Below are 20434 nucleotides of genomic sequence, written 5' to 3'. Positions count from 1 at the left end.
CACAAAATGCCGGAGGAACTCAGCAGGCCGGGCAGCATCTATGGAAAAGTGTACTGTATAATTGACGTTTCGGACCAAGACCCTTCATCAGGACTAGTCCTGATGAAAAGTCTCGGTCTGAAACATCGACTATACTCTTTTCCATAGATGCTGACTGGCCTGCTGAGTTCTTCTGGCATTTTGTGTGTGTTGCTTGGATTTCCAGAATCTGCAGATTTTCTCTTGTTTATAAATAAAGTTATTATTATTATTATTACTATTATTATTAAGTGTGCTAGCCTCCAAAGACTATAGAAATTCAGATCAGTGAAATGTGTTAATACCTCCCCTTCATATTGCTTATGCAGAGAGAGAGGACTAATTCCAGTGCCAGCTAGTGGTCAGTGAAAGGCTACACATACTTTCTCTGTATTTAACGCAACAGCCTCCTTGAAACCATTTTTTAAAAATTTGGTGCACCATATTCATAGAATGTTGCATCCTGACTGAATGCATGATCAATCAATGATCATCAATAAATGCGCCAACCTCATTTAACACTACATAGCATAGTACAGAAGGTACAGTCAAAGGGTGTCATTACACCATTCCCACTGAATGTAAAACTCACTGAAAGCACCATCCTCATTGAAGGCATCACAATTGTTGAACACAACAGATGCAACGAATGCAGCAAACACTGTGAATACCCCACTCGCACTGAGGTACTGAGGTGTAGAATCAAAAGTTTAGTCATGTCAAATTCGTCAAGGTCACCTGGTTAAAGTTTGAAAATGGTTTTGCAAATCTCCTTTGCACAATTATTTTCAACAGTAAACGGTGTGCTTCTCTAATGGAGAGTATTTCTGCCCATGCAGCATGTGTGGAATAGCATTCCGGGTAGGCTTTGAGACACTGAAATTCTGAATCAATCTGCAGATGTAAGAGATGCAGTGGTTTCCTGGAAGGAAATGTGCTCAAGGTGGCCATATGCACCAGCAAGGCTTTTTTTGAACAACTTCAAACTCAGGCAATGGTCAAAGGAACATTGATTTAATTGCATTAATTATGCCAAAGTAGAGCAAATTACTTGATCACTTGGTGAAGACTTGTCAAGGTTCAAGGTCACTACACAACCATCACACACCTTGAGCTACTTACAAATGAAGTGTTACGAATGAGGAGCAACTCTGATGGGCAGAAGGGTGCAAAGTCGCCCCCCCCCCCCCTTTTTGAGAATCGCAAAATCGCTACTATTTCGGGTCTGATCCCAAGGAAATGAGAGAGATAACAGCAAAAGATAGTTGTTATTGATAAACAGCTCATGTCAGTTAATGAGAGAGAGACAACGCAGAGATACACAAAGTGGAATGTCTCCTCCTAACAAAAGCGGAATGGAACCATTGATTACTGCTATTGTCTCTTGGAGAAGGATTGTGCATTGAGTACTGTTCTATTCATTGAAACCCCTCAGGGGGCAACCAGAGGGGGCGGGTTTGATGGGTTGCATCATCCCAACCTGATTGACACCTGAGACCCCGTGAGTGGGGATAAAAGTAAGGTCTGGGGAACACCCCACAGACACACCAGGAGGGACGCTATGAGACCGGTGGGGGCTTGTGTGTGTGATCACCCTTGCCTGGGTGACGAGTCCACCACGGAACGGTCTAGCTAAAGGACGGAGGAGTCATACGTGAATGGCCACAACAACAACGCATCGACGGATCAAGATCGTAAAGGAAAGTCGGCAAGTCAATAGCTGTTACTCTCTCTCTCTCTAACAATTGCAACACAGCGATCAACAACTACCGCAGCCTGCATGAACTGAACTGAACTTTATATTTCTATCGGACAATTCATTATCCCCTAGACAATGATAGAGCTTATTTCTTATTGATTATTATTATACCCGTACTTTTAGGTTTAGTATTGATGACGTATATTATCTGTATATTTGCATTGATATTATTTTTGTGTATTTTTACTAATAAATACTGTTAAAAATGGTATCACCAGACTCCAACGGATACTCCTAACTTTGCTGGTAAGACACCCAGTTACGGGGTTCGTAACAGAAGCAATTCATAGTCAGTTTTTGAAACTGAATCAAAGAACTGGACCATTCCAGTATTATGGAATTTAGTATAAAACTTCAGACCAAATAATTAAGTTTATTCATAAGAATAAAGCTAACAAAATTCTTTATATAAAACAAAAGGTGCTGGAAACATTAAATAGGTCAGGTCATAGATTCATAGAGGAATACAGCACAAATACCTGCCCTTTGGCCCATTGAGTCCATGCTGACCATGACGCCCAGCCAGCTAGTCTCAATTTCCCATTTTCAGCCCATATCCCTCCAAGACCTGCCCTTCCAAGTACCTATACAAGTGCTTCTTATTGTACCTGCCTCAACTACTTTGTCTGCATGAAATAGTTGCCCCTCAGTCACTTTTAAGTCTTTCCCCTCTCAGCCTAAACCTACAGTATATTCTCTATTTTTAGACTTCCCTACCCTGGGGAAAAGACTGTTATCATCCACTTTATTGATGTCCCTTATAATTTTAAACATTTCTATAAGATCACCCCCCCTCCCATTCTCCTATATACCAAGGAATAATGATCTAGCTTGGCCAACCTCTCCCTTTCACTTAGGCTCTAGTCCTGACAATATTCTCGTAAACCTTTTCAGCACTCTTCCAGTGTAACCATACTGCTCCTATAACTGGATCACCTAAAAAGTGCACAGGACACCAAATGCAGCCTCACCAACAACTTATATCACTATTAAATGCCTTGTTCTCCACAATACCTGTGATGTTGCCTTCAAAGAACTGCATACTTGTATTCGCAAGTCCCTCTGTTCCATTACACTCTCTTGTGCCCTGTCGTTCATTGTATAAGTCTCATGCTAATTTGCCATCCCAAATGCATCTTCTCACATTTGTTTGCACTGAAATCCATTTGCTGCTCCTGGACCTACTTCTTTAATTGATTAAGATCCCCTTGTAATCTATGATCATTTTCTTCACTTTCAACAACACCTCCTAATTCTGTGTTTAATGCCCTGGTTAAGATTTCTACCGCTATGCTGTGAAGTATTTTATTTTAGCACTTTTCTGCAAAAGCAGTGTATCCTGCTGGTAAGAGTATTTTGTCTTTGGCTAAAGATAAGGAACTATGTTGCCGACCTTAGGAATATTGTGTCAGCCAATCAGGATTGTGGCATGTAGAGAAGGTTCTACAGAGCTGGGTGGGAAGTGATTTCTGAAGGACTGTAGTCTGCTTTGGTGGGAGATGCAGAGTGGGGCACGAGGGAAGATGCCGCAGAATGCCGTTGGAAGGAGGGTCCCTGTTTCAAGAAGTGCTTTCTGCAGATGAATGGCTCCAAGGAAGAAGGGCCAATACTCTTGCGAGATCTGTCATTTCTGGGCTATCGATAACTGTGTATAGGCAGTATATACACAGCATTCGCTCAAATCGAGGTTCCTTTTATCGGAACATCCCAATATTCCTGTTTGGTTGAACCCCAAATCATACCGACTCTGGGTGTATATTACTGATGGAAGGTGGCACTCTCATCACTGAGACATGTGGCTGTTAGCAGAGGTAGCTAACAAACCAAGTAGGGGTATGAACCCCAGTGAGAGGGTTACATATGTCATCTGCAAATTTGCTGATCAAGTCTTGTGCATTCGTATGAAACTCAGTTATATAAATAATGAATAGCAAGCATCCCATCACTGATCCCTGAGGCACACCACTAGTCATTGGCCTCCATTCTGAAAAACAACCCTCTGCTTCTTATCTCCAAGCCAATGAATCCTTGCAACTACCATGTCTCTCCCTGGATTCCATGGGACCTACCTTTTCAGGCCGGCCTACCATCGGGAACCTTGTCAAAGGCCTTACTAAATTTCAAATAGATAACATCCACTGCTGTATCCTCATCTACCTTCTAAAGGGTTTATCAAGTGTGACTTTCCACTAACAAAGCCATGATGACTACACCTAATCAGATTGTATCTATCCAAATGCTGGCAGATTCTGTCTCTCATAATTCCCTCCAGAGGCTAATGATGAAGCAGCTATCTCCACAAGTGCCTCTAGCATTTCAGCTCGAGCTTCCCACAATGTCTGAGGATGCACTCTGTCATGTTCTGGGGATTTATCCACGTTAATGCACTATAAGGGTGCAAAGACTTCCTACCTGTTAGTCTGAATGTCCACCAAAACACTCTTATGTGTTTCCCTTATCTCTTGAGCTACCATGATTTTCTCAGTAAACACAGTGAGAAATATTTGTTAATAATTGCACCCATCCCTTGCAGCTCAAGACACAGATGACCTTGCTGATCATTAAGAGAATCTATTCTCTCCCTGCCTACCATTTTACCCTTTTACAACTGTGGAATGAGAAAGACAGTTTGTGTTTCAGTTCATAGTTCTGATTAATGGTCTTTGACCTGAAATTTTAAGTCTGTTTTTCTTTCCCCAGTTGTTTTTAGCATTTGCTGGTTTTATTTCTGATTTTCAGCATCTACATTTTTAAGACACCAACTTCTCAAAGGAAACTGCTGACGAGCACCTTGGCTAGCACTACCTGCCATATTGGTGAACTATAGAGTGGTCAATTCTCAATGGAAATTCAAGATCGACCACAAGCAGTCAATGCCTGAACTGGGTGTGTTCATTAATGCCAGGGTCCAGAGGTGATTCACAAGAATAATCCAGGAGTGAAAGACTTAACATATGAGGAGGATTTGAAGTCTCTGGGCCTGTAGTTGATGGGGTTCAGAAGGATGAGGGCGTATCTCATTGAAATGTGCTGGATCTGAAAGACCTGGATAGAGTGAATGTGGAGAGAATGTTTCCATTAGTAAAAGAGGCTAGGATCCAAGGGCAGACCCTCAGAATAAAGGGACATCAATTTAAAATTAGATGAGGAAGAATTTCTTCAGGCAGAGGGTGGTGAATCAGTGGATTCATTGCCAAAGAAGGCTGTGGAGGGCAAGATCGTTACTGAAACATCCATCGTTGATTTCCAGCCATAGATGCTGCCAGTTTCTCCAGGATCTCTTGTGATGTAAAATATTAAGTCTATTAAGCAGGCAGGCTAACCAGTGGTACTTGCGCAGATGTCTATGGTTACACCATACAGTTCAAGATTACCACACAATTGCACATCTGCTTCAAGAACGTGTTAGCTAACATTTTCGTTAATAATTCGTATCAGCTTAGACAGAATTGAATGATTCAGTATTTTCTTGCTGGATACACACAAAAGAATGCTCAGAACGTACTCTTCCTGAGCCACTACCTGGACAAGCTGTCACGAGAGGCTCCAGAGTCTGTGCTATCCATTCTCTGAGCACCCAGCTCTCGGGTTCCTTCGTGGACAACTACGGCATCACATTGAGCACTATTATCACTTCTGTCCAGACCTGACTCCCGGGAACTGTTCAGCTTCATCTGATGCTTGTAGTAATTATGGATACTGTCCCGGCATGGAACATTTCCCTGCAATAAAATGACATAGGATAATTAGTAATTACGTATTATTAACTTGTATTCAATGTGTTGATGAAAACAAATTTTGCTTAAAAGTTGGTTTAACTATCTGCATCAGTTCTTAAGAATCATTACAGAAGTCCTTGATTCCTCTATTCCTTTTAAAAATAGCTGAATCAGAATTAGATGTAACATCACTGGCATATGTAATGAAATTTGTTGTTTTGCGGCAGCAGTACATTGTAATACATAATAATAAAAGCTATAAATTAAAATATGAAATATATAAAAATAAATGAAGCAAGTAGTGCAAAAAGAGCAAAATGAAATAGTGAGTCATGTTCATGGGTTCATTGTCCATTTAGAAACCGCTGACTGCAGCAGTGAGAGATTGAAGATGTTGGTTAGTGCGGGTTTCCAATGCCCTACCAGGTACACCATCAGACCCTTGAGAGTGTTCACACTCTTGAAAGCTGCACTGATGCTGACCTCAAAGACAGAGATAACAGGGTAATCAGACTCTTCCGGAATTCGCACAGATATACTTTTATTCTCCTTTTCAAAATGTGTATAAAAGGCATCTGGGAGTGAAGTATCACAGCCACTCATGATGCTAAGTTTCACTTTGTAGGAAGCAATAGTCTGCAACCTCTGCCTGAGCTGACTCTGACTTCAATTGGAATTGTTTTTCTTGCCCTTAAAATAGCCTTCTGTGGGTCGTACCTGAACCTCTTGTACAGTTCTGGATCACCGGTCCTGAATGCTATGGATCAAGCCCTCACCAGACTACAAATCTTCTGGTTCATCCACAGCTTTTAGCTGGTTCTGTAACACTATATTCTGCATTCTGCTTTCCTTTTTATGGCTTCAACGTACTTATAAATTGAATTTCTGTCTGGGAGGCACACAAACTAAAGCTTTTCACTGGATCTCAGTACCTGTGAGAATAATAAACAAATACTGACACCATAAAGCTGCATTCTTGTGCTTTTGACTCTGAATTGTACTAGATTGGTTTATTATTGTCACATTCATTGATGTATGTACAGTGAAAAACATGCTGTACACTGCTCATTCAGATCAGATCATCACACAGTGATTGACATAGTATAAGGGAAAACAATACCAGATACAGACTAAAGTGTAACAGCGGGAAAAAGTGCAATTCAGGTAAATAATAAGGTGCAGATATTAAGGAAGCAGGTTGTGAGGTCAGAAGTCCAACTAGGGAACCACTCCCCTTCTTATTATGGTGGGGCAGAAACTGCCCTTAAGCCTGGTGGTACATGCTTTCAGGCTTTTGTATCTTCTGCCTGCTGGAAGAAGGGAGAAGAGAGAATGTCGAGGTGGCTGGGGTCTTTGACTGTGTTGGCTGCTTTACCAAGGCAGTGAGAAATGCAGGCAGCATCCACGGAGGGGAGGCTGGTTTGTGTAATGTGCTGAGCTGTGTGGTGAACTACATATACTTGTCTGGACACGCCCCCCCCTCCGCTAACTGCTCCTGTGGCTCCTCCCACAGACCCCGGTATAAAGGCGATTGGAGACACCACCCCGGACTCAGTCTCCAGGATGCGGTGTGGTGGTCAATTGCTGCTTGTTCTTTCTTCCAGCCAATAAAAGCCGATATCTCGCCTCACGTCTCCGAGAGTTATTGATGGTGCATCAAGCTGCGACCACGGTTCTCTGCAATGTCTTGCAGTCGCCATACCAAGCTGTAATGCATCCATACAAAATGCTTTCCATGGTGACATCGCCAGCAATCAGTCATCGGGGTTCAATTCCTCTGCCGTCTGTACGGAGTCTCTACATTCTCTCCATGACCAAGTGGTTTTCCTTCGGGTGCACTGCTTTCCTCCCACATTCAAAAGACATTTCAATTAGGGTTACTAACTTGTGGGAATGCTATGGTGACACTTACAGGCTGCCTGCAGTACGTATTAAGACTGCGTAGGTTGTTGATGCAAATGACACACTTCATGGTATGTTTTGATGCTTTGATAAGCATGTGATGAATAAAGCTAATCTTTATAATGCATCTGTAAAAATTGGTTAAGGGTTGACAGGGATGTGCCAGATTCCTTTTGCCTCCTGAGGAAGTGTTTTTGGTGAGCATTCTTGAATATGGCATCTGCACGGTTGGAACAGGGCATGCTGTTTGTGATGTTCACTCCTAGGAACAGCATGTTCTATTTGAAACCTCATTCCTCCGGTCTCCAGAAGTGATTCTCAGCCAGCTGCCTGACATGCTGGCATTCTGCAAATTCTCCACCCATGTGTAACACTTAGCTTACAACTGCTTAGCACCATGCTACTTACTGAAGCCCAGACTTGAGCCTCAAGCAAGTACTTAAAGCAGACGGTGTTGGCTTAGTGCTCACTTGGATGGACTACTAACCATCCCTGTATTATCCCGAAGTGAGTGAAGATGAAAAGGGCAACAATGCCACATGATTTTTGGACCTGTGCTGTTTCTCCTTTTTTTGGTACTTAGGATGTTGGTGAAGCTTATATAAAGTATGAGACAGATATCGCTGTATAGTTAAACAGATTTCTGTCATTGATCCAGCAGTCTGGAAAAGAACCCCTAGCTCTAAATGTAACGTTCTCCGAGGCACAGAGGGACCACATGCTTGTTCCCAAAGTTTTAAACTTCAGTAGAAACACAGGGAAGGACAATAGGATTGGAAATTGATGTAATGGTATCAAACTCACTAAGCATAAGCAGTCTTTGGGAGGATTGGACACTGATTGAATGGTTGGAGCAAAAGGATATTTTGTTATAAGTAGATACTGAACAGAGGTAGTATCCTGTTGGTCACAAGATAATTGCTTAAATATTTATCAATATATTATGAAATTGCTTATTTATGACAGATAGCATTAGAATTAGGCTCTGAGAATAATAATCATTGAATATGGCTTGTGTTTTTTTTAAATTACCGTGGTGCTCTGTATCCAGAATGACTTAAATTACAAGTCTTACCGTGATTATTATATCCCAAGTATAATTACTTACAACCTGAGTTCTGCAGTTCTAAGGTGATGATGAGCTCAGGATGAGCTGTGCTTGGGCAACTTCCTTTCATATGTCCCAGTAAACTGGTGAGCAAAATAACTTGAATCTGAACTAATTAGAATTAGTGTGGGGAATAAATGTCTCCCCGCAACAGTCCTAGTAATATTAAATACAAGCGCTGAACAAGATTTGAAGCAAAATGATGTTAATATTCCATACCTTCTTCACTTCTCTTGTAAGCATGCACCTCTCTATCCTCAGGACAGTGGATATATCAATGCATTCCTTTGAGATTGAATTTAGCCATTTAGTAAAACTATCCACCAAAGCCAAGAAGAGGACCCAAGTGAACTTCAGGAGGTTGAACACCCTCTTGAAAACATTATCTGGAAACAGAGAGAATGGGATTATTTAAAGAGACAGGAGAAACTGCAGATGCTGGAATCTGGAGCAACAACCATTGACAACTCCATTCTCCTCACAGATGCTGCTCAAACCGCAGTATTTTTCCAGCGGATTGTGCTTATATCTAGTTATAAAGCAGACCTTTTGCACATAGATTTTTAATCTAATGAAATTGTTGAAATTTTCAAAACTGTGATTGATAAGAGTGGAAGCAATCAGTGAACTAAGGCAGGTAGACGGCGTTAAAACCCAGTTTTTGTGATCTACATGATGAAGGAACAGGTCTGATGGGATTAAAGGTCCATTCCTTCTCTTTGTAGATGGAAACTATGGAGCTCCAAATGAGATTCTCTAATTTAGAAACCACAGGTAAGTTTTCTCAATACACAATTTACATCACATCACTATCTTCTCTTAGTAAATTAATTCTTCGGTATAACTTGATTGGCCATCCTTTATAATACTGGTATCCTTGTAAGAAATGAAGGCAAGCATATTGTAATCAAATCAAATTTTAATCATATTCTAATCACATTGCATTTGCATTGCTCCAAATTTCCAGCATCTGTAGTGTTTTTTCTGATAACATTTACCCCATTAGGCTCCCTTAAGATCTTAAACATTTGAATAAATTCAAATTCCAAGAAATACAAACACACCTATCTAGTCTCTCTTAATATGACAACCACATCATCCCGGAAATTAGCCTGGTGAATCTCTTTTGGGCCTTCTGCAATGTTACAGTATCTTTTATTTAGGTTAGGAGACTTGAACTGTTTACTTCTGGATGACCTCACTAATAACCTGTACAACTGTAAGAAAATCTCCCTTAAACTCCAACCTCTTTGCAATAAAGCCAATGTATCATTTGCCTTCTTAACTACACGTTGGACCTGCCTGCTGACTTCTTACAATGCATGCACAAGATTCCTTATTTTCTGTTTTCAATACATAGTCAGATACATTATCCAATATTCTGAACTCTTAGTTATTGAGCGAGCCTTTATTATCACACCTCCTCAAATGCCTTTTTAAAATCCAATTTAGAATCTCAAACTGAGGACCAGACCTATCTTTTTCCATGTTTACCTTGAAACTATTGGCATTATGATCACTGGATGCAAAGTGTTTCTTTACACAAATGTCTGTCATCTGCCATCTCATTCCTTAATAAGATCCCTAATAGTTTAAATCCTGCCCCCCCCCCCCCCCCCCCCACCACCACCACCATATAGAGCAATAGTAAACCCTCCTGCTAGGATGTTAGCCAACCTTCAGCTTAGGTGCAAACCATCCCTTCTGTACAGGTCCCATTTCCCTGAATATCCAAAAATCTAAAGCTCTCCCTCCTACACCAGCTCCTCAGCTATACATTAATGCATATGATCTCCTGCTTCTGGCCTTACTATCACGTGGCATGTGTAGCAATTCTCAGATCACAACCCTGGAGGTTCTGCCCTTAACTTAGCACCTCACTCCATGAAAAGACGAGAAAATCTGCAGATGCTGGAAATCCAAGCAACACACAGAGAATGCTGGGGGAGCTCAGCAGGCCAGGCAGCATCTATGGAAACGGTCCTGCTGAAGGGTTTTGGCCCGAAATGTTGACTGTACCCTTTTCCTGGATGCTGCCTGGCCTGCTGAGTTCCAGCATTTTGTATGTGTTACTCACCTAGTTCCCTGAACTCACTTTACAGAACATCATCACTCCTCCTACCCAAGCTATTGGTAATGACATGGACCGCACCCAGTGGCTGCTCACCCTCTCACATAAGAATGCTCTGGACTCGATGTGAGATTTCCCTGACCCTGACACCTATGAGGCAATAAACCTTCGGGGAATCTCATTCTCATCCACAGAACCTCCTTTCTGTTTCCCTAACCAACAAATCCCCATCACTATAACTCACCTCTTCACCCCCCTTCCCTCTGAGCCACAGAGCCAGACTGAACTGCTGTGGTTTTCAAAGGTGGTATACCTGTTGTTGAGGTGAATGGATACTCTACACTGGCTGCCTATACCCTTTCCTCCTCCTGATGAACACACAATTACCTGCGTCCTGCATCTTGGGGGCAACTACCTTGCTGTATGTCCTGTCTATCAACCCCTCAGCCTCCCATATGATCTGGAGTTCATCCAGTTCCAGCTCTGACTCCTTAACACATTCTGTAGAAGCTGCAGTTGAATGTACTTCTTGCAGGTGTAGTCGTTATGGACACAGGAGTTCCCTCTATCTTCCCAGATCCTGCAAGAGGAACTTTCCACTATCCTGCCCGGTATCCACACTTCTCTAAATATGAAATAAGAAATGAAAAAGGAATAACTAATGAAAAAAAATCTACCAATGGCCTACGCCTCTCCTCACTAAAACCTCGATGAGTCAAAGCCTGAACCCCCCACTCCAACACAGGCCCACTCCCACACAGGCCCACTCCAACACAGGCCCACTCACACATTGGCCACTCTCACAATGGCCACCTCACTTAAAGCTAACTTTTTTTTTAACTGGACTGTGCAAAATGCCTAATTATTAGAAATCCAATATTTCCTCAGGACTGTGGCATGCAAAATATGCCAACTGCTTCCTGCTCTCTTCTTTTAACCTCTTTATCCCTCCAATCAATCTGGTGTCTGCATCATGCAAAATGTTCACTCTCAAAATCTACTGTATTTTCCCCTTCATGCAAGTTCACATCTCAAAATCTATTTTTTCCCTTCTCATGAGTTTTCATGACTACAACAGGTAGTCAAAACTGTCCAATCCATCACCAGTACCAACATAAATGCCATCAAAGATAGACATACAGAAAGGTGGCCATTAACATCATGAAGAATCCCATCCACCCTGTTCATGAATGGTTTGTCCCACTCCCATCAGGGAGGAGGCTATGTAGTATCCATGCCAGGACCATCAGACTCAAAAAGTTTATATATACATTTGGAAGTTTGATTGGAACTCTTTCACCCTAAGCTGACATACAGTATATATTTTAATTGAGCGGAACAACATTTGAGTTGAAGGAAACTACGTGCACTCTATTGCAGAAAATTATGTAGTTTGGGGTCTGTTATAACAAAGCATTTTCCATAAAAGCTCAGACTTTCAAAAGGAAATCATACAGGAATGGAGAAAGTGTATGGGAATGGGCAAGAACAGATTGCTCAATAGGCCAAAACAGTTCTTTCTAGGTCACAATGATTCTATGACTTTGGCCACTGAGGAAACAGGTCAAATGTTGAGTCTCATATATTAAAGTGAAACAAGGATGACATTGCATGCACTATTGTCATATATGAATTCCTGACATTTTTTCCATGTGTGAACCTGGATGTAACTTGTTATAATTAGGAAACTTTCCCCTGTGACTGAGCACGCACATAATTCCTGTATTTTGTCTACCTTCCTCTTGCAAAGCTGTCATACCTGGTCCATTAGATTGTTTATGCACTTCTTCTGGTGTGGGTAATTCTTCTGACTCCTCGCATTCAATTGCAATGTGACCTAAACAAAAGAAAGTGGAATGACACCTCAGCAAACTCAAAATCCCTTCCAGCAGTGTCAATCCAGAATTTACTCAGTTTCTCTGGATTTGTTTTCAAACTACCTCAGTCACCTTATCATGCTTTGACAATAGACAATTCTTAAAATGACTACTTGGTCTCAGAGGAAATTAAAATGAACAATGAAATACATGAATAATACTCTTACATTCACCATCCCATTTTTGTCCACTTAAATAAGAAATAGCTCATCTATTCAGGATATTTTACAGTTTGGTCCACTATTCAATAAGATCTATGCCAACAATTTGCTTTAATACCATTTTCTCACTCTTTTCTATGTATCCCTTGATCCTTATTCGCAATGTACATAAAAATATTTTCACTGTTCAATGACTGAGATTCTACAGTCCTTCAGGATAGAAAATTCCAAAGTTTCAGCACCCTCTGAGTGCAGAAACATTTCTTCATTTCAGTCTTAAATGACTTACTCCACATTTTGAGACCATAACTCCAACCTATAAATCAGATATTAAATCCATCTTGCCTCTGCTCTATTACTACTTCTATGTCTTCATATCACGTTCCTTACTATATTCTCCAGCTCTTCCCCTATCACAATGCAGGCCTGCTGTTTCCTGTTCTCTTTTGTTCTCCTTTAATCAGTGGGGTCACTTTTCCTGTTGCTGGAATCTATGTAGCATATAAATTCCTATGAATACATTGAATCAAGAATCTATACAAGCTGGAAGATGATCATCAGAGCTTTCATCACCTCCATTCAAAATTCTGGGATATCGGACTTCAGGTCTTTGGAATTTAGAAGCTTTCAGGTTTTTGAACTTCCCCAGCATTTATCATTTGCTCATACTACTTTCTTTTACTTATTACCAATGTAATTTTCTACAACAAAATTAACATCAATGTCTACTGGTCTCACCTGTCCTGGACATCCTCTCTTCTCCCTCCTTCCACTGGGCAGGAGGTACAAGAGCCTGAAAGCACATACTACCAGGCTCAGGGGCAGCTTCTATCTCACTGGTATACAACAACTGAATAGTCCACTTGTATGATAAGATGTATTCTCAACCTTTTAGTCTACCTCATCATCATCTTGCAATATATTGTCTGCCTGGACTACAATTTCTCTGAAAAAGTATCACCTATACTGCAATCTATTAAGACCATAAGACATAGGAGCAGAATTAAGCCATTTGACCCATTGAGTCTCATCCGCCATTCCATTATGGCTGTTTTATTATCCCTCTCAACCCCATTCTCCCATAGTTTTTGACACTCTAACTAATCAAGAACCTAACAACCTCATTGGGTAAATATACCCAATGAATATAGCTGCCTGTGGCAATGAATTCCACAAATCCCCCAACAAAATTCCTCCTCAATTCTGTTTTAAATGGACATCACTCTATTCTGAGGCTGTGCCTTCTGCTCTTTAACTCCACAGCTATAGGAAACATCCTCTCCACATCCACTCAATATTTGTTAGGTTTCAATTAGGTCCCTTCTTTATTCTCCTGAACTCCAGCGAGTATAGGCCCAGAGGCATTAGACATGCTCATATGTTAATCCTTTCAATCCCAGAATCATTCAGGTGAACCTCCTCTGGACCCTCTCCAATTGCAGCACATCTTTTTTTAGTTAAGTGGCCCAAAACTGCTCACAATTTTCCCAAGTGCAGTTTCACCAGTGCCTTATAAAGCCTCAGCACTACATCCTTGCTTTTATATTCTAGCCCTCGCAAAATGAATGCTAACAATGCAATGCCTTCCTTACCACCAACTCAACCTGCAAGATAACTTCAGGAAATCCTGCACAAGGACTCCCAAGTCACGTTGTACCTCTGATTTTTGAATTTTCTTTAAGTTACTCTGAGCTTTTATTCCTTCTACCAAACTGCATGACCATACACTTCTCTGCATTACTTCCCATCTGCAATTTATTTGTCCATTTTCCTAATTTGTCTATGCCCTTCTGCAGACTCCCTGCTTCCTCAACACCAGCTGTCCCTCCACTTATCTTTGCATCATCCGCTAACCTGGCCACAAAGCCATAAATTCCTTCATCCAAATCACTGTCATATAACTTGAAAAGAATTGGTCCCAACACCAGTCCCTGCAGAACACCAGGGGTCACCAGCAGCCAACCAGAAAAGGCCCCCTTTGTTCCCACTCTTTGCCTGCTTCCAGTAGCAGTCAGTCTATTTTCTATCCATGCTAGTATCTTTCCTGCAATATCATAGTCTCTTGTCTTTTTAAGAATCTATATGGTATCACAGAGCCTCATGTGAGGCATCTTGTCAAAGGCTTCTGAAAATTCAAGTAAACAACATCCACTGAATCTCCTTTGTCTATCCTGCATGCTATTTCCTCAAAGAATTCCAACAGATTAGTAGGGCAAGATTTTCCCTGAAGGAAGCCATGCTGACTTTGGCCTATTTTATCATGTGCCTACAAGTACTCCGAAACCTCATCATTACTAAGTGACTCAACCGTCTTTCTGATCAATGAAATAAGGATAAATGGCCTATAATTTCCTTTCTTCCACCTCCATTCATTCTTAAAGAGTGCAGTGACATAATTATTGCTTCTCCCCAAGGGAAAACTACCTCAAAGCACTGATGTGATGAAATGATCTATACAGATGGCATTGAAAACAAAATTTTTCGCTTTACCTTGGAACGACCTTGGCATGAGATAATAGTTAACCAATTACCAACTTCCAGGATGCACTAATGAAAATCCAAATATCTGTTCCATTTAGCACACAGTAGTGAACACCATGAATTGGAACTTGGGAATATATTTCTGGAGTTCTTGACTCAATAATACCACGGGAAGACTTCTAACACAAGTAGTGCAGTGTTTCAAGAAGGCTGGTTATTGACAATTGATCAGGGATAAATAAATAATGGGCATTAAACAGCATTAAAAATGTCCATATTTTGTTGTGCAGCAAAGGGAGAGCTGTATAATTAATTGCATCAAAAATCACCTTCCATTTCTCTTTTACCAAATTCTCGTTTCTTCCTCTTTTCCTTCATTGCCGATTTGGAATTTTTCATCCAAGTCTGGTAAACGAACTGCAGAGAGAGAAGTTTGCAGAGCTTCTTAATCACAGTTAAAAGGCAAATGTAGTTCAGTACAAAAAGGGTAGGGAAATGAAGTGCAGAGCACAAATGGAATAAAAGTACTGGTATCACAGTGGGTTCAAAACATGGATGGCAAATTCATTTCTTTATTAGAATTATCAAACTCCTAACTGAACTATAGAGTTTAGGAAGATTTTTTTCCGGACCTGTCATGATAAACTTTTACATTTATGTAAAAAATAAACTGATCATCAGAGTTCTAATGCATATATTACTTTGCATAAGATAATGTAACACAAAGTATCCTGAGACAAACTGGCATTTAAAATTTGGAAGTGCTGATTATGAAGTCTTCAAGTGACTTGAAATCAGGGAGGTGCAACTTGAACATAGTGGGTAGGATTCCACAGTATAAAGACCAGCATTATTCTGGCACTTTTGCCCTCATAAGTCACAGAATATTTGGTATGGGAAATTGAAGACTTATTCTATGTTCTATTGTGGTTGTTCTAGAGCAAGCGTGCAAGAGCATCAATCTGCATTGACTGACAGTGAGAATGCCTGATGAAAGGTATATTAAACATACATTAAACCTGCTTCTCTCTTCACACGCATTGTCTAACCTGCCAAGCATTTCCAGCTATTTTGGCTGCTGTTGGTCTTCTTATTTTTTTAATGTTTAAATACCACAAAAGAGAGAGGCTCATTATCCACATGGAAGATTTACAGTATTTCAATCACAAGGCTTCTTCAAAAACAGTGGAATGTAATCATGTAATGATTTTAGGCTAACTTGTTCTATTTATGAAATACCTAATTAGAACATAACATAAATATAAGAACAGTAATGTTATATGTTGGAAGAGAGGCTAAAAATTTGGTCACGTATTTGGAGGAGTTGTTAGATTATTAAGAAGCATGGATAGTAATTAGTAAAGTTAATATTGGTACCACTGATTTAGTTGCAGTTAGTTGTAAGCCTCTGCCTCAAGAATGATTTCTTTGGCACACAAAAATAATTTCTGGTGATGTACAGTATTTTCTTGACGTTTTGCACCCCACAGTTGGTGTTACCAGTCGTGTGCACACACACATGCAAAGCAAGCACGACAAAAGCCCGAAACAGCAACTCCAGTGTAAAGCAAGCACCAATGCAAGGCATGCAGCTTTTGCTATACCGAAACCAAAATATTTGTTTAATCTTCTAGATGCACAGAGCACTAACATAAAAATATACAAAATTAATCAGTAGTCAGAAGATACTATCACTGCTCTCTACAAAAACTATCAAATTTCATACTTCCAATTTTTTCTTCAACTTTCTTAAAAGTTAGTCACACCTGTTTTAATATATCATTGAAATCTCGCAAATAGATATTTCCACAAAAAATGGCCTTTGATTTTACACATTTTATTTAATTTGCCTTTAATAGTACATAATGTTAAATTACAGTAATTGTTGCATTCTGGATTAGCTTTGTGTTTTGCTTATCCAAAAGTCTTGCATATTGATTGAAATATGTAATATTTCCAGATAATTCTTCAGTTCAATTTCATTTTATATTTGTTATTAAATTTTTCCTTGTCAACTTTTCGACTACCCTTCTCTCTATGCAATATCTTAGAATAAGTAAATGATGCAGGTGGGAAGCCAGTTACAATCAGCTAAACTGATACTGATTAATGAGGGAAACTGCAATTCCACTTACTGGCACTCCCAGGAGATGACAGCAATAACAAATTGTCTGATCACTTCCACTGATATAAATGGATATTACATGATAATTGTACCATTGTGCTTTAACATCCATGTTTTATTTTTTAAACCATTTCAGTCAATTTCTGAACCAAAAAAATCTTCATTCAAAATGCTGTACGACCAAAGAACTGCCAGCTAGTGGGAGTTTACTGTATTAAGTGAGATGACAGATCTTAGAATGAGATACAATGGCTGAACACACCCATGGAATATCTAAGAAATACCTTTACACCTCTGGCTACCAACTGAAGTATGGTTTTTGGCAGTTTTAGGATAGACCTTGGCAATGCTATCATGGCTGATGCAAATTTCCGAACTGCTCTCTAAGGAGAAGGACAAAGTGAGGCAATTGTTAGTAGAGAGGCCCTAATAATTAGTTCAAAATCTTTGAGGAAAAATTCATGTTAATGTTTTAAGGTTTGACATTCATCTGGGGTGTTATTTATCTTTGGTTTACATGAAGAAGCGGAAATAGCAAAAGTTGATTTGGATTAGTGCTGAGATTTCTCCTGAAAATAAATATTTTGAATTTCTAAATTATCTACGTTTAGAATAGAAAAGTAATTAGATTTTCCTCCTTACATTTGAGGTAATAAGTAAGTCATAAGGTGGAATATAGTGGACCTTTTTTTCTCTCTTATGCACTAATCCGTTTCGACCTGACAAATGGTTTCACCCCAAAACATAACAACGTTAAATATAAGAAAACTCTCTTTGTAAAGTACTCTCCCCTCAAATCAAGTAACATCATGATGAACCTCCTCTTTACTCTTTCCAGTGCAACCACATCCTTCCTATTAGGTGGCAACCAAAATTGCACACAATACTTCCTGTGCAGTCCAACATAACTTTTCAACTTTTATATTCTATACCCCAACCTGTGAAAATATGAATGTCATCTGCTTCTTCCTTTCGTAGCCATTCCTGGAACCAAGTACTTGAACACCAGGTCCCTCTGTTCATCAACATTCCTCAACAACCTACCATATGTATCCTGTCATTACTCGACTCCCTACAATGCATCACCTTTGTTAGAATTAAATTCCATCTATTGCCTATCCTCACAACTTTCCACCTGATCTAATATGTTGCTGTAGTTTAAGACAACCTTCCTTGACATCCACAGCACCACCAACTTCTGTGACATTTGCATACGGTGAAGAGGCTCCCGTCCCTGACAGGATTGGACTAAAAGGTCTGAGGTTGGAGCGTTATGTGTGAAGTATTTTATATCAGTGGATATTGGAAGCCAATGTTAAAGATATTTTTTGCTATTGGTTCAAAAGTACATTGAAAGTGTCCAGGAATTTTAGGTGAAAGACAAAATTCAAGCAATGAGGGTGAGGAGTGTATAGTTACAATGAGTGATGGGAAAGAGCCTGGGGTTGTAGGAGTTATGAGTGAATATAATTGGTGCCGGAGAGGGAAGGGGGTCGGAATAAAAAAAAAGACACACATTGGGACCCTCAATTTTGCATGTTTTATATTTGGACAAAAGATGAAATTTGGGGTGATGAGGAGTTTTCATCTGTTCATTAGGCTGAAGTGGATTGTGTATGCACTAAAATGAATAGATTAGCTGAATGGTGCTGAAAAATGCTGCTGTCTTTATGGTGTTGTCATGTTGCTTATCAGAATAACTAAAATGCTGAAACGTTGGCATAGAGCCATGGCATGTAATCTACAATAAAGATTTGAATATCGAGTGGTTTAAATTCCAGATTATATCAGAAAAATCTTTGTTCCTCTTTTATTAAGAAATTTGCTGCTTTTATTTCTATATCAAGCACATTGGGACTTTGACTACATTTGTGAATGCAGAACTTGAAAAAAGAGCAAAAATCAGAGAATAAACCTGACAGAAATCACCTTAAGTGCAACACTTCAGTTTAATCCATTAAAATCAGTTTTTTCCTATAAATAAATCATTGCAAAACAGAATTCATCAGTGTCACTGAGAGGTTAATGAATTATATACAAGTTCTATATAGTTAACCTTGGACATTGGCAAAATGGAAACAAAAGTATTACCGGAAATTGGCACAATACTGCATTAAGAAGCATCAAGAAGAAAGAAAAAATAATAAGAAAAATACACACAGCAATATAACAATGCATTTTTACAGATACTTGACAAAATCCTGCTTTCCATCTGTAGCATATCTGCACGGATTTATGTCAGAGTTGATCAGGTGTACAAGCCAATCTAAACGCACTGCCACAACCTCGATGTAAGCACTATTTAAGGTTCTTCTTCACATACTTTATGATCATGAAAATAGAGTTTGACTTGAAACTTTATTTCTCATGTTTTGATGCAGGAAGAAGAAATTCTTACATCCCAGTCTATCTGCTTAAGTAGATGCAATAAGTGACAAACAGTTATAATAAGCAAACAACATGCCTAACTTGAAGATGGAAAAGAACAGCGTACATTAAGATCCCTAAAGACATCCAGCTCAATATAAACAATTCCAAATTCTAGTTAAATTCATGGTGATTTAAAAAGCTATAGCTGCAATAGAATGTGTAAAACATTTTAAAAATGTTATTCATTTAATGCACTTCTTTTTGTCAGTTATTCCAAAGAAAGGTATCAGCAGGAACATTGTGAAAGAGCTCACTCATTCAATTAGATATTGTACTGTGAGTGCACAATGAGCAGCTGGTGCATATCACAAGTCCTGGTTATGTGACTGCTGATACCAGGCAGACAATCTCTTAGGAGTATTGTTAAAGGATGGGGTCACCCGTCTTGTAAAGATACTGCCCAGAAGAAGGCCACTTCTGTAGAACTGGCTAAGAACAGTTATGATCATAGACTATGATCACCCATGTCATATGATGATGATGATGACGACAATGACTGCTAGAGGTCTTCGTTGTCGTACAAATCATCAGGAAACCTCAAATGACTATGTTTTCTTTGCTTACTTTAAACAACTGTATGGTGAATTTTCAAAGATTTAATTTGCCAATTCCAAACTTTTCACCAGGAAATTTCTTAAGCCTTTCCTTGTTCTGTCACCTGAATTTTGATTGAATTATAGTACAAATCCCATCTCCTCCATCAAAAGAGAATTTCATTGAACCACATTTTAAATTACAGTGATAGAGCATGAGAAGTTCCATGGGTTCTTTAAAATTCAGAGG

The 20434-nt window shown here is 39.6% G+C and overlaps 1 protein-coding gene across 10 annotated transcripts in view; it reads right to left on the bottom strand.

Moving 5' to 3' along the window:
- piezo2b (piezo-type mechanosensitive ion channel component 2b) overlaps positions 1 to 20434 on the bottom strand; it is a 574856-nt gene that overhangs the window by 60363 nt on the left and 494059 nt on the right. For 8 of the 10 annotated variants that reach the window (XM_073047154.1, XM_073047092.1, XM_073047131.1 and 5 more), the window contains 5 exons: positions 17506 to 17604; positions 15426 to 15513; positions 12337 to 12414; positions 8726 to 8892; positions 5300 to 5499 (listed from right to left, as the gene is read on the bottom strand). In XM_073047154.1, the coding sequence (XP_072903255.1) occupies positions 5300 to 5499; positions 8726 to 8892; positions 12337 to 12414; positions 15426 to 15513; positions 17506 to 17604 (632 nt within the window). The remainder of the gene's footprint in view (positions 1 to 5299; positions 5500 to 8725; positions 8893 to 12336; positions 12415 to 15425; positions 15514 to 17505; positions 17605 to 20434) is intronic. The other 2 variants (XM_073047145.1, XM_073047171.1) reach the window with 1 other exon arrangement.

Source organism: Hemitrygon akajei, chromosome 1 (genome assembly GCF_048418815.1).
Source record: "Hemitrygon akajei chromosome 1, sHemAka1.3, whole genome shotgun sequence".
NCBI classification, from domain to species: domain Eukaryota; kingdom Metazoa; phylum Chordata; class Chondrichthyes; order Myliobatiformes; family Dasyatidae; genus Hemitrygon; species Hemitrygon akajei.
This window is presented reverse-complemented; position numbering and strand designations above follow the sequence as displayed.